We start from the raw sequence: 27,539 nt of genomic DNA, 5'->3' as shown, positions 1-27,539 counted from the left end.
GACACAAAGACAAAATGTCAAATTAGCTGCTCAATTATTTTCAAACACAACAGCCACAGCCTTAAAACAATATTTGCCAGAGGACAATACAAAAGATTCAACAAAGGAAACCGGAGAGTTTTTCAGATGGTAAATAATTGGTTTGATATTATGAACTCGTATACCCCAGCAGCATCCATTCCTACCAAAAGACCATATGGGACCAACTTAGCCATGCAAAATGGAACATTAGACCAAATGTTGACCACTATTAGTTCAATGAGATGTATTGGAAAACAATCTCTCCAAGTTTTCCAGAAAGGTATAATAATGTCTATTAAATCTTTGAAGGGCTTGTTGGAAAGGATGAAGGAGGTTTATGATGTTAGATACATATTAACTCACAGATTGAATCAGGACCTTTTGGAAAATTTCTTCTCGCAGGTAATTTACAGTAATATTAGATATTAGGTAACTAGTAGGCTCATATTTTTTTTCTCATTTTAGATTAGAACTCGAGGAGGATTACACGACCATCCATCGCCATTAAATGCAATTTATAGAATAAGAATGATTCTGCTTGGAAAAAATCCAGGTTTGGTACAAACCCATGCCAATGTGGAAACTTCTCAAGGCCTTGAAGATGATCAATATATACTAGCAGCAGCAGTAAAGTAAGATAGACTTGGACATTTGAAAATAACATAGTCAGAATCCGAAAATATGAATGATACCACAGAAACTGGAAGTACCACCTCTTCCAGTAGCCTAAGTTCTTATCTGTCGAAAAAAGAACAATCAGAGAAAGACGGTTTGTCCTACATTGCTGGATATTTGGCCAAAAAACATAGAGAAAAATATCCATATTTAGGAAAATACACATACCAAATAGAGGCTACAAATGTACACAATTATAGTATTCCATCTTGGATACAAAATTTATCGTTTGGTGGCCTAATTCAACCTTCAGAAGAATGGTCACAACAGGTAGAAAAAATGGACAACTATTTCCAAAAAATGCACAAGGATAAGTTTTCTGATCCAAAGGAAATTGTCAAGAAAACCACAGCTGTAGGAAAAGAAATTACAGATATTCCAAATGAATTGGTAAAATCTTTTTGTCGCCAAAGAGTGTTTGTTCGAATTAAATATCTTAACGTTACCACTGAAGAACAGAAAATACTAAAACGAAAAGCTTCATCTGAACCAAAAACAAAAATTTTAAAAAAGATGAAAAAAATTGTCAATTAGTTTTTTCTTTTTGAACTGATTTTGTTGAAATTTGGCTTATTATTAAGCGATTATGTCCTTATTGAATAAAACATTATTCAACGGATTGTCTGATTTTTAACTTTTAATAAATGACACTGATTTTGAAATGACAAATTACAATCGACAACCATTTATTTAAACTTAAATTTGTCATGTAATATGTACTTATTAACTCCATTGAAAAAACAAAGTATTATTTATCATATTGTAGGTATAGGTAAAGGGTTTTTTTGTAAATCATCTAGGGAGTACAGAAGCATCCAAGTTAGTTATTTTTTATTGTATCGTGTTTTCAAAGTTACGTGCATGGATTTTCTTATACATATGTATTTTATTTTATGCATTAAAAATAAAAGGAATAATATATAAGATTGTATATTTAATAAGCTTGTAGTTTTCGGCATATTGGCAATATTTATTTAAATGTTGCTTTTTGTAAAATGTGTCAGTTCATGGTGGGACACCCTGTATATGCAATTTGATTCATAATATTTGTATATTCATTCACTTTTTTTTCATGTAAATAGTACATAAATATTTTAATAAATTACACATTTTACAGTAAGTACATACTCATTTTTCTTTGTAATGCTCACTAAAGCTACTTTTTAATAATATGTACAAGTGTAACCAGAGTGCTGAACCAATAATAAAAATAATTTTTATTTAAATAGATTTAACTTCTACTTATGTATGTAGGTACTCGTACACCTTGTTAATAATAACCAATATTTTTTTATTAATGCAAAGTTTGAATTTCCTATTCAATATATCTCACACTTTACTTACAATTATCTCAAAAGTACCACACAAAATCGCTATTTACTGTAAATAAAATTTGGTAACTTAATTAAATTAGAGTTTTAAGAAAGTCTACCTAACCAAGATAAATAAAGCATTGTTCATTATGTTCTATACAAATTTAGTCTATGTATTTTATAAATAGAGTTATTAGAGACACTTTTAATAAAATTTCAAAATATACTAAAGTATAATAACATATAAACCAATAAAGAAACACTAAATACTTCATAATTTCCTACTATATTAAATGCTGTTTATTTAAATGGGCACCCCGAGTGACGTCATTTGCCGCGTTTGAATAACTGCTCTGATTGGCCAGAAAGTTACCAGGCAACCTAACCCATATAACACTCTTGGTATTTAGGTAGCTAATGACGTGTGCCAAAGTTCAAATTTTTATATAAACGCATTCAAAAGTTCTTAGAACATTGAAAGGCTAGAATTAGCATTGCCGTGGAACTATGGGCAGTTTGTTTGCTTGCAACATCTCTGATGCAATGACGCCAAATGCTTATGTAGAAATGGCAAAAAAAACTTTATAATATCATAAACATTTGTCTCTTATTTTGAACAAATAAATACTACAGCATTAATTCAACATTCAAAGTAAAGTGAATGCTGATTACGTATATTTGCGAAAAAGGGAACAACATTGCAACGCCGCTCGATCGCATTGTTGATTCTATCGACACAAGGAATCTTTACCAGTGACGTCGTCAAAAAATATTTACATTATAAACTATTTATGCGTTTTTTTAACGCACTTCATTAGAGTAAAGGTACGTATCTAATAAAAAACAAATTTTATGGAAATTAAATATTTTATAATTATTATAGATTTCTTCATAAGTTTTTATTATTGTACGTTTATGATGACAGTATCATGATATTATGACAGTATGCGTATTTACTTGTGACAAGATCGGCTTGAATCACCTTTTTTCTATAGTGCGGCACAAACGGCACTAAGTTAACCAATAAGCTGAAAATGTCCTTTTTTTTAAATGTGTGTAAACTTGACAACCGAGAGTCGGTGAATATGCAAACAAAAACAAAACACGCCTCTTGCCCCTGTGCATATGTTGAACTGAAACAAAGTTGTTGTTTACTAATTTTAGTCTTTTAATATTCTAAGCAAAAATTAAGAAGAGAGGGGGAGGGACAATTAAGAGCCGCACTGTATATAACAGCAACTATTAGTTTATTGTCTCCAATTGTCATACGTATCCAATTTATAGTTCCAGTCTTATCTGATTATTCCACTTGAGTGGAAGTGTTCCTCACATAAATCACTGCACCCTTACCTCTTCCCTCCCTGGTTAAATGGAAGGTTTGATAGTTTTGTTAAAGTGAAATCTGTTTTCCATCTAGCTCTGTTCTATTAATATTAAATCATCGAAATTTTGGTTATTGACAAAATATTGAATTACGTCAAATTTATTTCTTATATTTAGAACATTTTTCAAGAATTAACTCGTACGCTACTAGTTTTTCATAAAATGAAACTTCTCGTTTATTTTTAAGCAAATTTGCCCCCTTGGTTTTTTCTGCATTCCAGGCATGATTTTCGCTTTAAAAAATAAAAATCCCCCAAAATTCCCAAAAAAATTCAATGCAGCATGGAAATGTTCGCCAAACAGTCCTATCTATACAGTCAATAACAAAGTCGCACCCAGGACCTGAGTTAACCCGACCCCTATAAGATTCTAAAATTTTCTTAGTATGAACAATTTTTAAAATCAACGGTTTTTGATATATATGTATAGAGTGGCTTATCAAAAACTGTTCAATAATGTTTACGGCATGAAATGTAAAAATAAAAAAAAAACATTAGACAGGTTTTTTTTTCTGAACGGCATATTGACACCTAAAATTATTTAAACATTTTTCATTTGGGGGTTAGAGGTGCCATAGTACATAAACAACCATATAATTTATAGTTATCAAAAAAATTACCAAACATTCTTTGCCAACTGTGGACAAATCAATGTTTTTTATCTGTATGTTTGTCTCTACAGGGTGGCCTAATATCGAAAGTAGTCCATTAGATTTAGTACAAGTAATACGAATCACTAAGTAAGTACGATTTGAAGGATTAGGTTCCGATTTTAAATCTAAATAAAGATTCGTATGGCCCAACTTTAATGCAATTACAGCTTATCTGTCTTTGTTCTTTTTTGATTAAAAGATATTTTATACTTAAAACCCTATGTACTACAAACATAGAAGCATAGATTATTACTGTTATGACGTAGGAGGAAGCATTAAAGTCAAATCTTAAAATTCTAGCCCATGTTCATCTTCAATAAAATTCTATGAGATTCTCATGACGTAAAGACATTAGGATACCCTTAGAGTATGGATATGGAAACCCGCTTACGCTACAGGAGATATCATAACGCGCCGGCAATGAAGCCTAAATGTACACCAAACGACACAGCCAGTGGCGTTTCTTAGTGGTGGGAAAAAATAAAGTAAAAATTGTTTTTTTTTGGTTGATTTATTAAAGAATGTTGATAGAATTAATTATTTACCCACTCATCCACTATCAGATGTATTATATATAGTAATGTTTATACTACACAAAGAAATTTTTTAGTATACATTTAATATACATTTTAATTTTTATGTGAAGAAAAATAGGTAGTTACTAAAACAACAATTTCGCATGAAAAAATAAAAAACCAAAGTCTTTTATTATTCAGAATAGGTACCTACCTAAATATTATGAGTTAAGGTCTCGGTTAAGGTATGCAAAATACACAACATATACTTCATCAAATTAGTTTACAAAAGGTATAAATGTAATAGTGAAATAAACTTTGAACATTAAATAATTATTGTCCCGAAAATAATATTAATTTTGTAAATTTGTTTCAAATATTATTATCAAATTGGCTCTGCTTTTTGGCAATAAAATGCAGCCTTACTTTTAAATATTTATCGACTATAGCCTCAATTAAGAAATATATATGATTAGAAGGCATTTCCAAAACATGTTCATTTAGGCATATAAAATATTGCTCAAAATGAATGCAATTAAGCATAATTTAATTTTTTTAAATGTTAATAAAAGTTTTTTTTGTTAAATTCATTTCATTGATTCTTAAAAAATGCTCGGTCGTTTTACATATTGAGATCACATCCTTGGATGGGTAAGTCAAGCCTCCATGATTTTTTTTTGTTATTAAAGAATTTAAAAAATTTAATCTGTCTCCAGTTAAGGCATCAATACAGCTGACACATTTTACAGTGGTTTGCAGTTTTCTCACAACGAATCCTGCAATATATGTTATAATTTGGAGTGAACACTCACTTATAACCGTTGTATTCATTATATAATCATGTCACTCCAAATATCTCGTAAAGATTTCTCTTCGAGAATTTCCGATAGCCTATTTTCTGGAGATATAATATTATTTTCAGGAATTTTACAACGACTTGATCCATATAAAATTGGAATAACCTCTAAAGAAACGCAATTTCCTAGACCACCCGGCCGAATTTCACTCCGCACTAATAGCCGCTTATAAGCAGCGGTAAACTGCCTCGACGAAGGATTGTTATTCCATCCCCCCTTCGATCGTATACTTGAAAAAAAAAGTTCAACATGGTCTTGACTTATTTTGTATAGAGGGAAATAATCAACATTTTTTGTATTTTCCACTATTAATTTGTAAAGCCCAAGAGCACTTTTCAATTACACAATTAGCCCTACAAATCCCGTGTTAAGTCTTGACTTCACAACTAATTCTCCACTTTCGAATTTTAACTTTGAAATATAACAAATTGCCCGTTTAATAAATTCTCTTATTTCACTAACATTATCCTTACACAAAGCCTTTTTAAACCCATTTTCTCTGATGGAACGGCTATTTAAAGTGTCAAAAATTTGGTTCATAATTCTAATAAATTTTACAGTAGCTTCACAACCTTCAAATTCTTTTAATTTTAAATTGTGTAAACAGTAGGAAAGAGAGTCTGCAACGGATTTACTTAATACTTGCACTGCTAGACGCACCTTCATTTTTTGGTTAAAAAATTTAACATGAGCTTTGCGGACCTTGTTTCCTAAATGAAGTCCTTCGTTTTCTTGTAAATCTTGTAAATTTTGAATATATTTCCATCTTATAACGTTTCCTTCCTCGTCAATTAGATTATGCCTTGTATCCCCAAAAGTGTTACCAATCTCCCTTACCAATTTAATCATGTGGCACGGGTCATAAAATACAAAATATTTTTCACCTCTTAGTTCGAAAAATGGTTTTGTGTTCTCGGAATCACTGGCACTACTGTAAAATATTTGCCATTGCGATATTTGACTTCGCCCCATTAAATGTTACTGATATTACCCGCGCACCCATTTCAGAAATTAAGCGAATAGCTTGTGTAACAAGATTCGATTTTTGACAGCCATTTACTCCATTAGCAAAATCATATCCTATTGGAATTTTCCAATTTGCATTAACACTATTAGCCATTATAACCAAAACCTCTTTAGCCATGTTATTACTTTCAGTTTGTGAATTGAGACCAAAATCAACGTATCCATGAAATTTCTTTCCGTCCCACTTTACATTTTTACGAATTGACATTTCATCAATCGAAAGAGCCAACAAAACGGGGTGTTTGGAGTTTTTTTGGTATCGCTCTATTATGTTAAGGGATTCTTTGTAAATCCAGGTTCACCGTTAACATTACTAAACCATCTGGCTATTGTCGACTGGTGAGGGAGGCAGGTTTGAAACTTTTCTCTTACGCAATCATATGCCTTAGGCGAAAAGAAACTCAAAGTTATGGCAAACTGTCTCAATTGAGGAGAATATTTTCTTTTTTTGTCCTTTTTCTGGATTGCTAGTAGTTTGCATATATTTGGCATGTGTTGAAATAAAAGTGAGTGGTCCTCTGACTCCTTGACCAGACTCTGTAGAGAACATATATTTTTTTTTTAAATCGTCCTAATTTTTGCCTCATCACTCTTATTAGTCTTATTTTTTTTGTTTTTACAACATTCTTATTCTTTTCATCAAATAACTTACGCTTAAGGGTAAGGGCTTCTTTTTGGTTAATTGGTAAATCAGTAGAATGTAATTCCTCTTCAGTTATTTGCAAATGCAAAAGTAATTTTGTAAATTGCAAAATTACCAAATTTTCGGTTCAGGTAAAACCAGCCACCAGCAAATAATTTGTTATAAGGCTTTGTCACATCTGAGGTACAGCCGAATACCAGAAATGTTTTTTTTTTCGTTTAATCAATCTCACAAAATTCTGTATGAAAAAAAAAGTATGAACATAATTTTTTAATCTTTATAATAATTTTTTTTATCTCATTTTTTCGTCGATTGAATAATTCATACTTGTTTTCAAATATCAATTGTCACTGATTCATTGACACTTTTCCTCACGTCAGTGACAATTTTACTGGTGCCCGTTTGGTTTTACCTGAACCGAAAATTTACTAATTTTGCAATTACATTTAATTGAATAATTCAAGATTCGCTTATTAAAATTTTTTGAAACTTTGCACAAGGGTTTGCCAGATTGGTCTCTTCAAAAAGTTAACTTACATTTTTTCTGTAAAATGTACAGGGAAGCCAATAATTGACTCCCTTAAAATTTACATGGGTTGTTCCGCTCGGCGACGCACCACCCGGTATGACCGCGTAGTAGCAAAATGTTTGATGAAATTACGTTTGTCTTTTTACTAATTTTACTTCAAAATAATTTAGAGCAAACAAAAATATGTGAAACAAATCTATTTTCCTATTAGCAAGATGGTAAAAAATGATCCGCAACCATCACGTAGTTACAACCTGTTTAAACCCAGTCAAAATTAGGAAATTATTATTTATATCATAATTTGCTTTAGAATAAAATAAGACATCTTTTTAATAGTGAAGCGCAGAATATTATAAAATCTCTTTATGAAAGCAACGTCTACTATTAACTAATTTTGAGTTATCCAATGATTTTAAGTTTTCCATGGGGATTGGGTCTGTGGAGGAGATGTTCATGTCTGCAGATAAAAGAATTAACAAATGAAAGGGATTTAAGTATTGTGGTTGAATGCAATCTGGCTCTTACGGATCAAATTGTCAATACGTTGAATACGCTACACAAAACAATAGGATTTATAGATTAACTTTGGAAAATAGGCGCATCAGAACTATATCTCTTTAAAATTTTAAACAAATTGATTCCCGTGAAATTCGTTTAATAGATTTGAATTAATACTTACCTATAAAAACTTACCCATTTACACAATGTACAAACATTTCAATATTTATGCGTGTGATTTGGATTTAGACCTTTTAAATTTAAATAAATTTAAAAAAGTAGTCCATTCTTGCAGTGGAGTTAATAGATCAATATAACTATTGTTTTGTAAACGTTTACAAAACAATAGTTGTGTTATTATTGACCTATTGTCTTAATTATGTAGTTTAAAGTTTTTGTAAATCCAAGTTTTGTCCCATTCTCATGTATCTTAATATGCTAATAGGTTCGTTTTTAGTCGTTTTAACCTTTTAATCTGAGGCACTAGAACTATAAGATGTATTGGCAGAACCCCTTAATTTGTTATCCTTGACGATGGACATGCTATATGTCCGAAACATGTCGGATTAATAGTTTTTAATAATAATTTTAATTTAGTAGAGGATGATCGAAGTATTTTTAGTTACCCACTTAAATAAATTTACCAAAATTATTGACGATAAACTTGATGCTTCTTAGACTCACGTCTTTACCTTTTAATTTTAATGCTCCCCTTATTGTTAGCATAGGAAGATAACTTAGTCTTTTTTCTGTAGTATTCAGTTTAAATGTTTTTGTTCCAGTGAATGTACATATTTTCCTCTATATACGTATATTAGTGTCTGTAATTAGCCCTCGGACTTTTTTTTGTAATGTTTTTGTACCTACAAATCTTAAGAGCAATTTATATATAAATCGGTTCTAAAGTTACAAATCAATTATATTAAAATTACATTATATTCTTCATATAGGTAAGTTTTTACCTATGTGAAAAATACATTTCATAATTAACCATAAGTAAAATATAAACATAAATAAAAAAGTTATATGGAACTCAAAAGCTTTAAAAGCCAAAACATTTGAGGTATGGTTGGTTGCCTAATATCAGGGGCTCATCGCTCGCTGCCCGTTTTGAATTCAAGCGGGGATCGAACTCCGAGTATTGAGCCGACCTCGCCCGAGAGCCACTAGACTTTAATGGTATCCTAAAGACATTTACATAGCAGACGTCGTTTGCTTCAGCTTAAGCTACGTGTACATTAATCTCTGAAACTAAAGGACCGTTACAGGCAATATATTATACATCTTCCGCTTTAAGATGAACCATCCGAATGATAAGATGCGCGCCCTTTAAAACGACGCGGGGGCCTTATAGTGGGAGCGAGTCTTATCACTGTCACGGTTATTCACATTCACATTTGCTCTATTATGCAAGTCACTGTTAAAAACATTAGAGCTATTATTACAACTGTTATAATCAGAATGAAGCTATCGAATTAGATGAGTTACTGGTGGATAAAAAAAAATTACTTCGAGAATTGGTCATATATACCTAGTAAGATTTTGGTTCGAAACCTTTCTCAATTACAATAGCTTTGGACCATACACTATCATTTTTACATCTTATAACTACTTCATCTCCTTTTAAAAATCGTTTGGAGGTTCCTACGAACTAACCTATCATAATTAGCCTTAACTACTTCCTTCTGAGCTAAAAGTCTGTGGTAAATGTGTGTTTGAATTTTAGCTTCTAATGTAATCATAGTTACTGGTATTTGTGATTTTAAATTTCTACTTTGTAGAATTTGAATACATCAATATTTATTATAGGAATATTATTGTACTCAAAAATGCATTCGCTAAAATTAATCCTATCATCACTACATTTCCTCAAAATTTGTTTACTAGAAGAATGAGGGAACATTGGTATCCTGGGGTCTACCAGCATATACTTTTCGCAAACTCTGTATTTTTTATAAAAGCAGTAATATCTATAGACATATTAACCCAATAAAACAATTTTCAAGCTTTATTTATTGTTTTATTTATCCCTATATGACCTTTGTGAAGTCATTCCATCATATCGAGCCTAAGAGTTTGTGGAACAATTATTTTATCCTCTATAAGAATAATGTTGAGGCAGGTTCAACATAAATTTACTCTTTTACTGGGTAATATAGCTTACAATTGACTGGAATTAAATCAGACCTTGGCCAACCATTATAATAAAAATCATGACTTTTGATAATGTCTGGTCTTTGCTAGTTTCTAGTTTAAATTAGTCTTTTTTAATGTCACTCATAGGTAAATGTTTGGTCGTAGAATGCACCATCTCAAACATGTCAGGATCTCGCTTATTATCGGCTTTTAAACTTGATCTAGAAAGCATATGTGCAAATTGTATATTCTTATTAGGAACGTAATATAAATTAATTGAATATTACGTTAAGAAGTTATAGTCTTAATCTTTGTAAACGAACTGATCCTATACTATGTAACGGTTGATCAGACTGAACATCTATCTTATACCTATAAATAAAACCTTAGTAAAAAAATATATTTGACCTTGAAGGCTACTGTAAAGTGGTTCTCGATCGAAGAAATGCAAGTTTGGTTCACACCTCTTGCATTTCTTCCTATATGCGGGACACCGCAGTAGCGGCTCGTCAGGGGACGCGGGTGAAGCGCCGCTTCACCACAAATTTTAAAAAATTTAAGAGTTTTAAAATCGACATCTTTACGTTTACAATTTAGTTTGTTTTATATTTTATAACAAATTAATTCTTTATTTCATCTGATTTATCAAAATTAGTGTAATCCTATAAAGAATATATTTGTAAAAGTATTCAGAAACCCGAGCGCGCTAAACATATTCTCATAAGAGCAGCGGCGACCGCCACCGCATGTATCAATGCAGCACAATTAGCAGAAACAATAATCCGCTGCAACACCTCCCCCGCGCTTACGACGGTTGCTATGGCAACGGACGGACAAACACGCTGGGTAATTTACAGAACGGCGCTGCGTATGCATGCCGCTGCCAGGTTCTTATTCTATTGACTTAGTTCTTCTTTATCGGAAGTAATTTCCAGCGCGTTCGGGAATTTTTTTTGTGAAATGTTGCCGTTATATGACCCAATTTGCATCTTGATAGAAACACCGTTTTCTAGGTGGAAAAACGATGATAAAAAGGACTTTTTAAATTCAGAGGGACCTAAGCCTTTTCTCGATATAGAAAAGCAGGGAAAATCAAAAGATAGAACCTTCGTTCGTAGGTTTAGAAATCAGTGGTACTCTGACTATAAGTGGTTGTGCGGTAGTGTTTATTTAAAAAAACTATTTTGTCTGCCCTGTCTGATTATTGGTGTGAAATTGAGTGTATGGAATAAAGAGGGATCTAATAATTTTGGAAATGTGACAAGAGGTTGTAGTAGACATGAAGCATCTTCGGAGCACATTCAATCTGCCTTGTCCTTTGTGAATTTAAAAAAAAAAAAACTTACAACTATTGAAGACGCTCTAAAGGAAAATTCCAGGTTATGTATAAAACAATTTAACGATAAAGTACTATTAAATAGAAGGTTTATGCAGTTACCTATTCGTGCTACTGTGTATTTAGCCAAGCAAGAGCTAGCATTTCGGGGGCATGATGAAACTTATTCTTCGGACAATCGTGGTAATTTTAAAGAACTTTTGCACTCGTACATATCGATTAGTAACATAGATATTCAAGAGCATTATAAAAAGGTATCATCTATTTTCTCTGCCAATTCAAAAACTATTCAAAATGAACTAATAGACTGCATTTCCGATTATCTCGATGAACATATAGACCGCGAAATAAAAGAATGTAATTTTTTTTCTATTCAAGTGGATGATTCAACGGACATTCTTCAAAAGTCCCAATGCAGCATAATAATTAGATTTGTTAATAGTGCAGGGAAAGTGGTCGAAAGATTTTTAGGATTCTTCGATGTAAGTTCGGACCGAACAGCTGATGCTCTTTTTAACTTAGTTACCAAAAGAATAGAAAAATATGATTATCGTTCGAAATTAGTGGGGCAGTGTTTTGACGGTGCTAGTGTTATGTCTGGACATGTAAATGGTCTGCAATCAAAAATTAAAGTTGAAGCTCCACAAGCCGTTTTTGTACACTGTGCAGCCCACCGTTTTAATTTAGTACTCCAACAGAGTTGCAGTACTATACCACAATGTCGTATTTTTTTTGCAAATGTGAATAGTTTTCCCTCATTTTTTCATCATTCTTCAAAAAGAACTTATGTAGCTGATCAGATCATTAAAAGAAGAATACCAACGTCAGCAATAACGCGATGGACATCTAACTCTAAGATTGTAAATGTTATTTATAATGAATGGGATGTTTTAAAACAAGTATTTGCTGAAATTAGAGATGACAAAACTTCGGATCAAACTTCAATAACTCAAAGCGTTGGTTTCTTGAACCACCTCCATGATTTTGAGTTTGGTCTTTTCATCAGCATTTTCAGTGACATTTTCGAAATTACTAATATTCTTTTTGACACGTTACAGAAACGTTCACTAAATATTAGCCTTTGCATGTCACAAATTCAGAACACCCAGCAACTTATTAAAGAAAAGAGAAATGAAAACAGTTTCCAATCATTATTTGATTTCGTGAGTTTGAGAGTGTCAGTGCCATCGAATTATCGTCATGGACGAAAAACTTTGACGACCAAAGAACTTTTTCAAAAGTACCAAGTTCTATATTATGAACTTTTAGATACAATATTAGGACAAATTGATACGAGGTTTCAAGATTTGGAAAAAATTGCTTTTGTTACGTTGATAGATACAACTAAGTTTGAAGAGTATTCTAGGGATTTTCCCATTGAATCATTAAATAATTTAAAAGACTCTTTCCCTAATATATTTACTGATTTGCCACGGCTAAAAAATGAATTAAACTTCATCTATAATGACGAAAATAACCGCAATATTCAGTTAGATAAACTGCTGGAACAGTTACACGAAAATAGTGACATTTTTAAAGAAGCTGCAAAATTAATTCGTCTAATTGCGACCATTCCTTCTACAAGTGTTTCAGTTGAACGTAGTTTTTCTTGCTTAAAAAGAATTAAAGCATACCTACGGAATTCAATGACAGAAAATAGGCTTACTAACTTAGCAAAGATTTCTATTGAAAAGGAACATTGAAATGAACTTATAAGTGTAGAACCATTTTATGACGATATCATCGATAAATTTTCAGCTTTAAAAGACCGAAGAATAGACCTTATCTTTAAAAAGTAAATAAATACTGCCTCGGATGTAACAATAAGCGTGGGTCTCTCTAATATTAATTTTTTATTATGTGTTTTAAAATTTTGTTTTTGCTGCTTATGGTATATTTTGGGTTTTGCGCTTCACCTCTTCCTAAAGTCACGAGCCGCCACTGGGACACCGTCGAGGTCCATGGGTCTTCTCACGCTTTTTAAACCGAAAAGTGTATTGTGTCCCATCTTTGGGTCTTGTTGGTCTACGGCTCTCTCAACTTTGGTACTTTTTTGCTTCGAAGGGGTACCTCTAGTTTACTTCTGGTACTTTTTCTGTACTGCATTTACCTCGTTAGTGTTTTTTTGGAAGTGTCTACTTTAGTAGTCCTGCAGAAATGCATCGCTTTCTCTAGGGTAAGCTCCTCTACCCTAAGTAAACCTTCTCTGGTGATTGGGTCCCTGATGGCTGTGACAATTTTTTTCATGAAGAGCTCTGTCCTCATTACTCTGGGCTAAATTTACGTCATTCAAATTACGCCCTTTATTAATTGCTTGCAATCAGTTAAAAAATGTTCGAAACTCTCAACCTATCTTTGGAGCCTTTGATAAAATTTATACCTTTCAAAGCATTTGTTCACTTGAGGATTTACATAGTGTTCTGTAAGTTGTAATAGAAATTTAAATTTACTGGGTTCATTATCAGGTACCTCAAGTGCAGACATTACACGAGCAGACTCGGTGCTAATAATATTTCTTAGAATGGACAATTTAACCTCATCTGCAGACTCATTCTGCCCAGTAGCTACCAAATAGTCTTGAAAGCTGGTTCTCCAAAATGTCCATTCTGCAGAGCCATTGGGGCCTTGTAGATTAAAATCAGGCGGTAATAAAACGGGTCCTCGTAAAGCCATCATCTTACTAATTTCCAGAGGTGCTTCTAAATTTAAGTCTATAGTCCTCCGGTTACTTTAAACGTTTGCCGCACTCAGGTCTGTATTGCTTGTAGATTTAAGCACACACGAATTATCAGGTTTCATAGACTGCGCCATATTTTAATTTTGATTAAACGATATTTTATACTTAAAACATATTTATTTTAAACCTTGTGCAATACAATCGCAGGAAGAAGCACTAAAGTAAAATCTTAAAATTCTAGTACATGTTCATCTTCTATAAAATTCTATGAGATTCCCATGACATAAAGAAATGGAAATGGCAGACGTCATTTGCTTCAGCTTAAGCTACAATAATGGGTGGAATGCATAAAAAGTAGTATATGCTAATGCTTCAAGTATGTACTACATTTCTAAAGTTTATACTACACTAATGAAGCATTTACTACTCTCTGTAGCATATACTAATATGTACGCGATACATAGAAGAAGGTGCTATGCTTTAGAAGTATCTACTAGTTATAGTAGTATTTACTACAGTTTAAATGAAGTTGGTGTTTGACAAACTTCGGCCCCAGCAATCAAAGTGTTTTAGTAAAAAATGGCAGTTTTTATGTTATGGATGTGCATCGTCAAAAAGTATACAAACAAAGAAGAGAATACAATAATGACAATTTATATCGAAAATTATTTAGGTAATTACCATACATTTAATAGATTTTTCTATCCCAATCATCTAATCACGCTTTGGTATTTTAGATTTAACAGAGAAAATGTAGAGTGGCTTGGACATTATTTTCTCCAAGATGATAATGAACCGGTGGAAACAAGAGGTGAAGCCCTGTCACCGACTCGGAAAATAGAGGTTTTTTTAAGAAGTTTAGGTGTTTCTAGTAAATTAACTTTGTAATTTGAAAAATATAAATAACTTTTCTTACAGGAGATCCTGGATTTCAGCAAAGCACTGTTTCCAGAACCTTAGCCACGGTATCTAAAGCAATTTATTCAAAAAGAAACAATTGGATAAAGTTCCCCAACACTAACGAATTGCTTAGAGTTACTATTAATGAGGGAGCACGTGGTGAGCGAATGCCCAGGGTTATAGGTGTTATTGACTGTACCCATGTAAAAATAACAGAACCATCTATTCACGGTGATGAATACGTTAACAGAAAAGCGGTATGCTCAATAAATGTTCAAGCTACTTGTAATGCCCGAGAAATGTTTACAAGTGTGGATGCATCTTGGCCAGGCTCCGTACACGATAGTCGAATTTGGCGAAAATTTTTGCATGGAATTATGTATAATAATGTGCACGAAGCAGCTTTATTAGGTGATGAAGGATATGGTGTTGCCCCGTGGTTATTGACACCATATAAAAATCCAACTACACCAATGCAAGAAAATTATAATTTACTCCATGCAAAGGAACGATGTGTCATAGAGCGCTGCTTTGGTCAGTTAAAACGGCGTTTTCCAATGCTCCAGTATACTTTTCGCCTAAAAACTGAAAACATTCCGGAACATATTGTGAGTGCATTTGTACTTCACAATATAGCTAAATATCTACAAGATCCATACCATGATTTTGATCGAATTGAGATGGAAGTTCAGCATCCCAATGAACTAATGCCAGAGGGTAATCAAGCACAATTTCGAAATCAAGGTACACAGCGCAGAAATGAAGTTGCTGAGTTTTTATTTCGTAATGATAACTAATGCCGGGTCCACACCAAACCAACAAAACAAAAACGTCAACAAATCAGCAACAAAACAAAATTGCAAATTTTCGAAAACAGGAACAACCTGGCAACTGCCGTCCACATAGGAAAACGTTAACTAGTCAACTTGTGATCTCCGACAGAAAATGTGGCGTGCTCGAAATTTTGAATTACAAAGGAACAATGACTTATTTATTATGGCATGTGGTTTTCTATTCCTAAACCGAAAAAAGAAAAAACGTTTTTGGGTTAAGCCGAGCTTAAAGAACCGACAAAAAAACTGCGTTGAGGAATTATTGGAAGATTTACGAAAAGATGATATAGGTATTACTGGAGAAATGCGATCTAGCTTTAAAAATTTTTTAAGAATGACTAGTACTGATCTTGAAAATCTAATACAAATCATTGGACCTACGATACAGAAGAAAAATACAAATTTTCGAAATACTATTAGTGTATCAGAACGTTTAGTGATTACTTTAAAATTTTTGGCAACTGGGGATTATTACCATAGTCTGATGTATCTTTTCAAAGTATCCAAACAGGCAATATCATTAATAATTCCAGAAACCTGCGATGCTCTCACAAGTGCACTAAATACATATGATAAGGTAAAATGTTTTTCTTTTTTAATAATCTTTATTTTGAATGTGTATGAAAACTACATGAATGACTGAGCCGATGCATTTGTTGTAATCTGCGAAGCTGGCCAGGGCTCATTAATCTGGGTGGTGTGTGGATTCGATGAGCAGGACGGACTAGTGAGAATCTCGTACGTTGGAGCACTGGGTGGATTTGAGTAAGGCAGAACGCTGGGTGGGTTTGAGTAAGTTTCAACGCTAGAGAGATTTGAGTAAGTTTCAATGCGAAGGGCACCTGTGGAGGACCGAATGCTATTTGGACTCATATAACTGTGGTTGTTTGTATCCATAGAACTATTGTGAACTGAATTTGCAGATCGAAAATGAAGGAACGGAGTCAGTTGCTCTTGAGCTTCTATGTTTTTTGGTTTGTCATACTCTCCAATTTCTGCTTTGTAGAGAAGATCATTGATTAAATGCTGCACAGTAGCTTGTGCATACGGAGTGGGAAGTTTTCGCACTTTTCTAGCAACTAGCTCACCAAATATGTCAAAATCGTCGGGTTGAACGGATGTTCCTTGCTGATTTTTTTTATATACATCTTTTATCATTCCATAAACTTCTGCACTTTGCTTTTCACTAGTGGAAACAGCTCTTTTCTTTGTTGTGGTAGATTTTGCTTGTGAGCTGTTGATGTTTTTTTTAGTGATTTGTGTATTATTAATAGTTTCTTTTTGAGCCTGCGGATCTTTGTCTTTTTCTTGAGTTTCTTCAATACTATTGTTTGTAGTCTGGTTGTGGCTAGCGGTATCAAGGTCATTTTCTTCGGTTTTTTCAGTCTCTTCACTACTTGAATCATTGCTTTCCTGTAAAGGTAAAGAATGTATGTTATTAAAAACTGCGTAAAAGAGCCAAATAAGTACCTATATTAAAAAAATATAAATAAAAGCTTCAACTTCCAATTGAATTTAAATCGTATTTTATTTCAGACTCCTCAAAGTGAAGAAGAATGGAACAAAGTTAGCGAAGATTTCAATAAGATTTGGCATTTTCCACATTGCATAGGCGCCATGGACGGAAAGCACATTGTAATCGAGGCACCTACATTCAGTGGTAGTGAATTTTTTAACTATAAAGGGACTTTTAGTGTAGTTCTTTTTGAGGCTTTTGACGCAAATTATAATTTTCTCTATGCAAATGTTGGTTGTTTTTAAATCTACGCCATTTTATAAACTATTAGTTGAAGGAAAACTAAATTTGCCAAACAAACGTGTTCTTCTTGGAAGGGAAAAAGAAAGTCCATATGTTTTAGTGGCAGATGATGCGTTCCCCCTTAAACCATGTATTATGAAACCATACAGTGGCCATCAAGATAAGGGATCTATAGAACGTGTGTTCAATTGCCGAATTTCACGTGCTCGGAGAATAGTAGAAAATGTATTTGGCATTTTAGCGTCTGTGTTTCGAGTTTTTCGGAAACCAATGTTGCTACAACCAGAAAAGGTAGAAAAAGTGACTTTGGCATGCATTTGTTTGCATAACTATCTAAGATGTGTCTTGTCGAAAAATAAATATAACCCAGCAGGGAGCTTTGATATAGAACATATAGATAGTGGTATACTAGAAGATGGCGCCTGGAGAAAAGATCAACAAACTTTACAGTCGTTTTTTAATCTACAACAGACTGCACGAAAATCATCTGTAGAAGCTATGAAAATAAGAAAAGAATTTGCTGAATATTTTGTGTCTGAGCAAGGTCAAGTTCCATGGCAGTTAAAATTTTGTTCATAGTCTTTTGAGAATGATATATATAAATATATGGATCACTATGTATGTACTTATAAAAAAAATTATATCTACCTGTGTATTCGTTAATCCGCCTATATTCCCACTTGGTCTTGGTTTGTTTTTGTCTTTTAAAAAACTTAATAGTGAATAACCAAACCACTTTGAAACGAAAGTTTTGCCTGCTCCGGATTTCTTCAATAACTGATAATTTCTGTATTCTCTTTGATACTGGGTGTTGATATTTTTTATCTTTCTGTCTACTTCCTCTGAAGAAGCATCCCACAAAATTCCGATTTCCTTTAAGGCGTCTGCCTTTTTATATCGATTTTTATAATCTGGGTGTCGGGCGTCCCATAACAATCTAGATTCTCTATACATTTCAATTAATTTACACGTATTTTGAACACTCCATTTCATTGTTTTTTCCGGCGTAGTCATTTTGTACACAGCACGAGACAAACTAAAACCACGAATTTATTTCTGTTTTCTTTTTGTCGAGCGCGTAGCGCGTACACACTAGACCAACTGAGTTGCCAGAAACGCCGACAAAACATCAACCCTTTGATATTTACCGCCAAGCGGCGGGAAAATAAAAAGTTGCTGAAAACACGAACAAAACAAAATAGTTGCCTAAATGTTTTGATTTTGTTTCAAAAATGTTGAGAAAGACAGAGTTGCTGTTTTGTTTTTGTTTTGTTGGTTTGGTGTGGACCCGGCATAACATACCTAATAATTTAAGTTATTATTATTATTATGATAATTATATACTAAATAGGTAACTTATGAAATGTTCAATAATAAACTAAGTATAAAAAAATAACAACTAAATAAACTAATTATTTCAATTTTAAGTTTGTGACAAAATATCAAACTAATGACAAAACATAAAAGAAATAAATGGATACTACACCTCATATTATATTTAAATTATGGGTTTATACGTAGATTTTATATTCCTGTTAATAATTCAACATGTCCCGCCTAATTAAATGGTCAACTAACTGTCCACCAGCTTTGGCAAAATTTACCAATGCAATCGCGGCTCATTCCTGAGCTTCGACTGAAGACTGTTGAGCTCGAGAAGCAGAAATTTGGGCTTCGGCTGCTTCAATTTGTTTTCGTAGACAGGTCTTTTGTAGTTGAATAAGTGTTTCCTTCTTATCAGCTGCTTTAAAACCTTTAGGTGTCATGACTTTAACTTGTTTCGAGCCAGATTTAGAACTGAGGAAGTCATCTTCACTGTTTTGGAAGGAAACATCAATCTCATTGCTTACACCGGCCTGACATGCACCTGGTACTCTGTGTAGAACTGGGGTTTCTCCTACATTCCATAAGTCGTAGAATTTTTTTGCCATTCCGTCAGTACAATTATTTTATTTCCAGTTTTTTTTAAGTCAACTATTTTCTTAACTTTTGTTTTTATGTTATTAAACTTTTTCAAAATTTGTTTTGTGTCTAGGTTTTTCCCATTATTTTATTAAAACCAGTTGTTAATTTATTTAGTGCATCTTCTTTTTCGTTTTTAATTTTTGGTGTCATCTTTTTATCAAATAAAATTTGATAACTTTCAAGTAGAGTAACAAATAATACTTGTTCGTTTTTATCTTGTCCTAGCTCTTTTGTTGCATCGGAATCTGAAGAAATCACTCATAATTAAACCAGTATTATAATCACTGAACTTTTAAAAAGTTTGAATCCGAACCGAATTACACGAACACACTTAATACTAATAGACGCACTGATCGAAAAACGAGTTTTGATAAGTGTCTTGTCAATTTTGAGAACTTACTGCGACACTAGTAGATACTTTTCTCTAAAGTAGTAGGTACTTCTGTTGGGCCGTACAGTGTACTATTTACTTCATAGGCGAAGTAGATACTTTTATGTAAAAGCAAATGCTACAAAGTAAATACTTTTTAGCGAAGCATTAGCATCTACTACTTTTTATGCATTCCACCCAATGTTTAAATCTAAAGGACCGTTTACAGGTAATATTATATAAGTCTCGTAACCCTAATTTTTTATGCAACAATGTAAATTTATAGTAAATATATACTTACAAGTGTCCAGTCAACCTGCGGATCAATATATGGCTTACAATGTATATAATGTTGGATATAAACAAAAAATATAACAGTTGTTAAAAATAGACTCATATTTACTCCCTTATAGGTTTAACGGTAAAAATAAGCGAATTAACGAATAGAAATAGTATTAGTGGATTACAAGGAGGAGCACTCAAGTTGAATAAATTACATGAGGGTCAAACCGTAAATTGCCTTTTATCGTTAACAAGGCTTTTTTGGTTTTTTACCTTTTAATTAAAATGGTTCTTATACCATTGTATGTTGTATGGTCGAATAATTAACCCAGAAAATTTGACAAATTTTTTTTTGAAATTGAAAATTTGACATTACATCGCAGTATAAAATGATTGCAAAATAATTTAAATTTCCCACCAAAATACGGTTTTCAGTTCCATGCCAATCACCTGATTTTTTTGACAGAGAGACTCTATGTCGAGACCATCCCAGATAAACTTGCATCAATGCATAAAACGATAATGTACATAAAGTTAAGGCCATAAAACACAAATTACATAGCATAAGAAATTTTACCAATCAGAAACGACGATTGTTGAGGTGTCATCCTTTGTGTTTTCAACCACCATTTCAAAAAATTAAAATATTACCTTAAGAGATTTTGATTCCTTATCAATCATTATTCCTTATTAATCATTGCTTATGCATAGCATGGCTCCATAACTTGTTCATTCTTATTTAAAAGCAATATGGCCGCCGCTGTTAGTTGTCACCCAGTAAATTAAGACGCCTTCATCTCTGCATTATTTCGTTTTAAAGGCGCCAAAACCTAGTCTTAACTGTCAATTTTACACCAATATACTTTTTTTTAATTAATTAATTTTCTGACCTATTTAAAAAATTATTCAAGGGAAGAGGCTGTTAGCGTTCAGTTAAAATATATTATAAATTAGTTTGTATGTTCTATGTTATTCGAATTAGGCACAACAGTTCCGCTTTATCTTAAGATTTATTATATAACCACAGACAAGTAGTCCAAGTGGTAATTCGATAGGGTCTTGCATCAGCGGGATTCGAGATCGTTGACAAAAAGACAGAATCACCACGAGCCTTGGTGTAAACGGTCCCATTTAATATTCCTCATTTTCAGTGACAAATACAGTGTGTTTCTAATTTTTATTAGACTTTCATTTAAGTCTAATATTCTAAAAGAGGCTATAATAGTATCACATACCAGGTGAACCGGTTTACTTTCATGTTTTTTTCCATTTCTTTAGACCTTTTTGTCTCCACCAAAAGAAACCCTATGTCTAGGAAACTTACCCCATTCCAAATTCTTTGCCTTTTTATGCCCTAATTTCACAAAAAATAACACTTTCTAAACTAGAAATTAAAGTAAATATAAAGCCATTAATTTGCTTAACCCACGAGGCAACGCCTTCCCAAAACTAGAAATAAAAAAAAGTCAAAATTGTCAAGTGTCACTAACATCACTACTGTCAAATTTTCCTAATGTCAAGTCCGCCTAAGATGGCCGCCGTCCGAAATTCCACTTTGGCGAATCAATATGCATGGGGCTGCTACTAAGTCACTTAATATGGCGAATATGGACTATTTTAGCGAATCAGGTCAACTGTTAAATTGACAGTTACAGCTGACAAAGTTGAAACATTAAAACAACTCTTATTATAGAGAGTCCGTATTGCATGCGTCAAACTTTCAAAGGCGACTATGCATTTTACTATAGTTCGGTTAGTTCTATAACGGCTCGTTTATAGTCGGCTCGTTTTACCCTAACACATAACGGATTATCTCGGGGTATAAGTGGACGGTTAAACAATGAATTCTTTATCGCCGTATTATTCACTAGTTATATTGAGTACCGGTTTGGACGACTGTTAACGACATTAGTTTAACTAGTTTGGCAAAAGTTCTAAAGAATTTGGGATTTTGTTACAAAAAGACGAATAATCGGAGTACTGTGTGAACTTTCACATGTAGTGACAAAAAGATGGAACTTTCTGAGAAAATATCTAAATAATAAAAACTCGAAAGATCCCAACCAATTTGTGTTTCTAGACGAAACTTGGATTTTTGCCAAGGGAAGTCATCAAAATCATCATGGCAAGATGGTAGCACGCAATGCTATCCCAGCAGCAGTTCTAGTTATGCAAAAAGGTTCATTGTGCTACATGCAAAAAATGACGAGGGCTTTATCTCCGATGCTAGTTTGTTTTTCTCTTCGACGAAAAAAACGGACGACTACCACGGAAATATGGATGCCGATATTTTTGAACATTGGTTTGAAGAAAAACTCCTCAAACGGTTGGAAAATCCTTCTATTATAGTCTTGGACAACGCCTCGTACCATTCCAGAGTAGAAGAGAAATTTCCCACTAGCAGTTGGAAGAAAGAGGAAATAAAAACGTAGCTAGAGCAAAAAAATATTGCTCATGACTATATATTTTTAAAGGCTGATTTGCTTCAGAGATGTAAAACGTACAGGTTTAATAAGAAGTACGTGATCGATGAGATGGCTCTTAAATATGGGCATGAAGTCCTGCGATTACCGCCTTACCACTGCCAATATAATCCAATTGAGTTGATTTGGGGTATAGCAAAAAATTATTATGATTATTATTAAGCACGCTTCCAAAGCAACCGATGGAGCCAGTGTCCTTAATTTATGGAAAGAATCCTTACATCAAGTAAATGAAGAAACATGGAGAAAATCTATAAATCTCACAGAAAAAATTATAGCTGAAAACTATCAAATCGAGCAAGTGATAGACGAGGTACGACCCCTAATTATACGCCCAGACGACTATTCAAGTAGTAATTAATCTAATTATACCGACACTGACATATCTTTAAAATTAGACTAAACTTAATTTAATGTATTTAATTTCAGACTAAACTTCCTTTAATGTTTATATTTTGCTTCTCTGTTTATATTAATTTTTAACGTTTTTTTTTAAACATAAAAAGACAGCGATTTTTGTAGGAAAGTCACATGATCACACATCTGTAAGTGTTTTAAATCTTAACAACTTTAATGTAGAGAGATGTATTGAGGTGTGTGGTATATTTTTAGGTGATTTAAATATCTTTGTAGTTTGCTTGTATAGGGCTCCAACCCAGGCACTTCCAGGCACTCCTTAAAGCAATAGAGGCCATAGTCTGTCAAATTGGACATCAGAGGAAAATTGTCTTGATGGGTGACTTCAATGTGTCTTTTGGAATAGGCAGGGCTGCTGGTCATAATGAGTATCTGACCGTAATTGACTTACTTGGTAGCGCTATGGATTTTCTGAACCAACTAGGGGAGGCTCTTGTTTGGATAATACTTTTGTTAATTTTTCTTATGTAGATGTTTCAGTTTAAGTAGTTCAGTTTCATATTTCAGATCATATGGGACAGATAGCAGATTTCAAAATGATTGATAAGCCTAAAGCACATACCATAAAAGGCACATATAGGCCAATTACCCAGAGGGGTACTAATACTTTCTTCGAAATCATTGAACAAGTCTCGTGGGATTTTGTTTTGGTTGAGCAAGTTACTGTTGTTGAGAAGTTTGAGGTCTTTATGTCAATTCTGAGAGATGGTTTCGAACGATCATATCCTGAAAAAACATTCACAAAAAAATCCACTGACCCTAATAAGGTAAGTTTACGGATAACATTAAAACAATAAGAGAGACATTATCTCTTGTAAGGGAGATATGCAAGAGGTATGATAGGGAAAATGATTGGCAATATTATAAAGACCTGAAAAACCAATACAGGGTTTCTATAATGGAATCAAAGAGAGTATCGAATGACCAGGCCATTAGAACATCAAAAAACCCCACAAAATCAATGTGGAATATCATAAACACAAAACGTGCAAATGAATCTAAAGATCTGAATTGTACCATAAGCCCTGAGCAGTTTAATTCTTTCTTTGCGACCATTGCAGAGAACATTCTAAAAGATCTTCCATCGAGCAATTCTGACCCCCTTTTTCATCTCTCTAGATCGAGCTTTGGTTGTGGAGATTTTAAAATCAAGGAAATGAGCTTTAATGACGTTAGGGAAATTATTAATGGTTTGAAACCCAAAAGAAGCTGTGATATATATGGTCTAAGTGTACATACCTTATTATCAATTAAAAACCAAATTATCTGTCCATTAACTAAGTTAATCAACATGTGCATATGTGAGAACACCTTTCCATCTTGCCTTAAAAAAGCTGTAGTTTCACCAATCTTTAAAAAGGAAGACAAAAACTCTGTAAATAACTACAGGCCTATTTCCTTGCTTCCAATTGTGTCTAAAATTTTTGAAAAAGTCATAGCCAATCAAAATGTAAATTATTTTGATTGCAATAACTTGTTTTCTGACGCTCAGTTTGGTTTTAGACAAGGTAAAAACACCAGTGCTTGACCTATTAAATAACATCATGAACGGATATGAGGACCGCCTTTATCTCTCTGCCTTATTCTGTGATCTTAGCAAGGCATTCGATTGTATGTCTCACGATTTATTGTTAAAAAAACTTAAATACTATAATTTTGATGAAAACACCATAAATCTTTTATCGAGCTACTTGCAGGATCGCTGGCAGATGGTAAAGGTCAATGGTAAATTTTCTGATCAAGCCAGGGTAAGTGTGGGAGTTCCTCAGGGGTCTGTGCTGGGCCCAGTTCTCTTCCTGATCTTTATTAATGATCTTCCCCTTGGAAGGCAAATATGGGGATTTGTAATCTTTTCTGATGATACCACTGCCTTTGCATTTGGTAAGTCTGAGGCAGAAGCCCTCGCAAAACTGTCTGAGGCTAAAGAGCGGGTCGAGGAATGGTTTTTAGCAAACCGGCTCTTGTTGAACCAGGAGAAGACGCAAAATATGACGTTCACTTTAAGAAACACCTCTGGCATTGATGAAACATCCTCTGTTAAATTCCTTGGTATTCTTCTGGATCCAACATTAAAATGGGAAGTGCATGTAGAGAGTGTTTTTAAGAGGCTTGGCAGCACTGTTTTTCTCTTGCGTAATCTGTGTGGGTGTGTTTCTGCTGATACTGAAAAGCGCCTACTTTGGCATCTTTCACAGCGTTATGGCTTATGGTGTGCTTGTATGGGGAGGATCCTCTCACGCACAGAGGGTTTTTGGTCTTCAGAGAAGGGCCATTAGGATTCTGTGTAGTATGGGCTATAGAGAGGACTGCCGAAACTCTTTCCCTCGGTTAGCAATATTGACACTTTCTTGTCTATATATGTTAGAAAACCTTCTTTACATCAAGAAAAACGGAAATATAGTTACTTATCAGGGCATACATACACATGACACTAGAAACAAGGCTAGCTGTGTTCCTATGTTTTGCCGTTTGGGAAACTGTCAGAGTAGACCTGACTTTATTGGTGTTAAGTTGCTTAACAAGCTGCCTAGTTCTGTAAGGGAAAAAAATTTAAAAGAATTTAAATGCCACATCAAAAGGTTCCTATTGAAAAATCCTTTTTATAGTGGACAAGAATTTCTTGATTTCCAGTTTTAATCGTCCGCCATAGCATCTCAATGCACTCTCTATTGGCGTTTTAAAATGTATTACGTATATTTGTATTTTAATGATTTTAATGTTAATGTATTTTTCTTCTTTTTATCTTAATTTTAATGTATTGTTCCATATTTTAATTGGTCATGTGTAGTGTAGTATCTAATATTAATGTTTTATATTTAGCTGTAAGATTTTTCGATTTATATATTTTGACGAGTGTAAACATTTTTTTTTGTAGTGACACAATAAACCATTTTGATTTGATTTGATTTGAAATATAATAAGTCTTTTTAGCCTATATAGGTCTTTTTTTATTATTTTAGTAGAAAATATATTACTTATACCCATAGAAATTAATACTAATACCCATCAAATTAAAAAAAAATCTTATAAAAATATAAATTAAAAAATTTTTTTGAGAGCCGCTGGTTTTTTAACCGGGGAACTTTTCCAGTTCATCTCCATTTATCGAGAATCTCCATGTTTATGGCAAATTAAATCAAAGGACTACCATAATAAAAACAAAAGGGAAGCTGCATATAAAAGTTTAATAAACAAATTGATGGAAATTGATGAAGAAGCAAACCATGATTCGGTTGTAAAAAAAATTAACGGCCTCAGAACAAATATTCGGAAGGAGAAAAAGTAAATTGAGGATTCAGGTTCTGAGACAGATGAACTATATACTCCAACCTTATGGTATTTTTCTTTATTTGATTTCCTGGATGATCAAGTCACTCCTAGAAAATCATCTTCAAATGTAAATAATGACACAGATGTAAGTATTTTCATCTGTTTTTTTTTTAATTATTTAAAGTAAGCTACATATTATTTTCAAAAAGCTACAATTATTTTGAAAACATAATAATTAGTTGTTGAACTATAATAAAAAACAGATAGGTATTTTAATATAGCAAAATGATAATTTAATATTAAAAGTCATTTAATTGACAAAATTACTTTGCCAGGGGACATACCCTTCATTTACAAAATAATTCATGAAATTTTCTCTCACTTCTTTGGCATTTAAACTAAGTCGCATTATTTCCAGTGGTGCTAAATTTCCAAAATCCAAAGTTTCGTCACGCACATAAGATTGACCAACATTTGATATCAAACAGTTATGCAGAGCACATGCAGCTTTGACAACACAATCTATATTTATTAGTTCTAAATTAATAGCTGTATGAAAAAATCTAAAACGTGATGCTAATATTCCAAATACATTTTCAATGATACGCCGAGTTCTAGATAACCAATAATTGTACATTTTTTTTTGAATGCTAGTTAACTCACTTTATCTGAATGGTTTCATTCTTAATGGAAAAGCATCATCTGCTACAAAAACGTATGGAAGATATCTTTCATTTCCTACTGAAGATTCTTTAGAAAAGATTGGCTATTTTGGAGAACCCCTCCATCAGAAATTCTTCCCTTTGCGCCAAAATCAAACATTATTAGACGATATTGAGCATCAGCAATAGCAAGTAAGACCATACTGTGTTTTTTCTTGTAATTGTAAAAATACGAACCGCTACCAGCTCGGGGCAGAATCTTTACATGCTTACCATCTATGGCACCAAGGCAGTGCGGTAATTTCCAGGTTTTTTCAAAGTCATTGGCTATATTCTT

General features: G+C 33.1%; 1 protein-coding gene across 3 annotated transcripts in view; it reads right to left on the bottom strand.

The window, feature by feature from the left end:
• The window catches only part of LOC126739680 (lipase 3-like), a 48,969-nt gene extending 28,413 nt beyond the window's left edge, over window positions 1-20,556 (bottom strand). For all 3 annotated transcript variants that reach the window (XM_050445473.1, XM_050445469.1, XM_050445470.1), the window contains exon 1: window positions 20,390-20,556. In XM_050445473.1, the coding sequence (XP_050301430.1) occupies window positions 20,390-20,485 (96 nt within the window). In that variant the 5' untranslated portion in view covers window positions 20,486-20,556. The remainder of the gene's footprint in view (window positions 1-20,389) is intronic.
• Window positions 20,557-27,539: the final 6,983 nt, after the last annotated feature.

Source organism: Anthonomus grandis, chromosome 8 (genome assembly GCF_022605725.1).
Source record: "Anthonomus grandis grandis chromosome 8, icAntGran1.3, whole genome shotgun sequence".
Taxonomy (NCBI): domain Eukaryota; kingdom Metazoa; phylum Arthropoda; class Insecta; order Coleoptera; family Curculionidae; genus Anthonomus; species Anthonomus grandis.
Note: the sequence above shows the minus strand (reverse complement) of the source record. Positions and strands in the feature narration are given on the sequence as shown.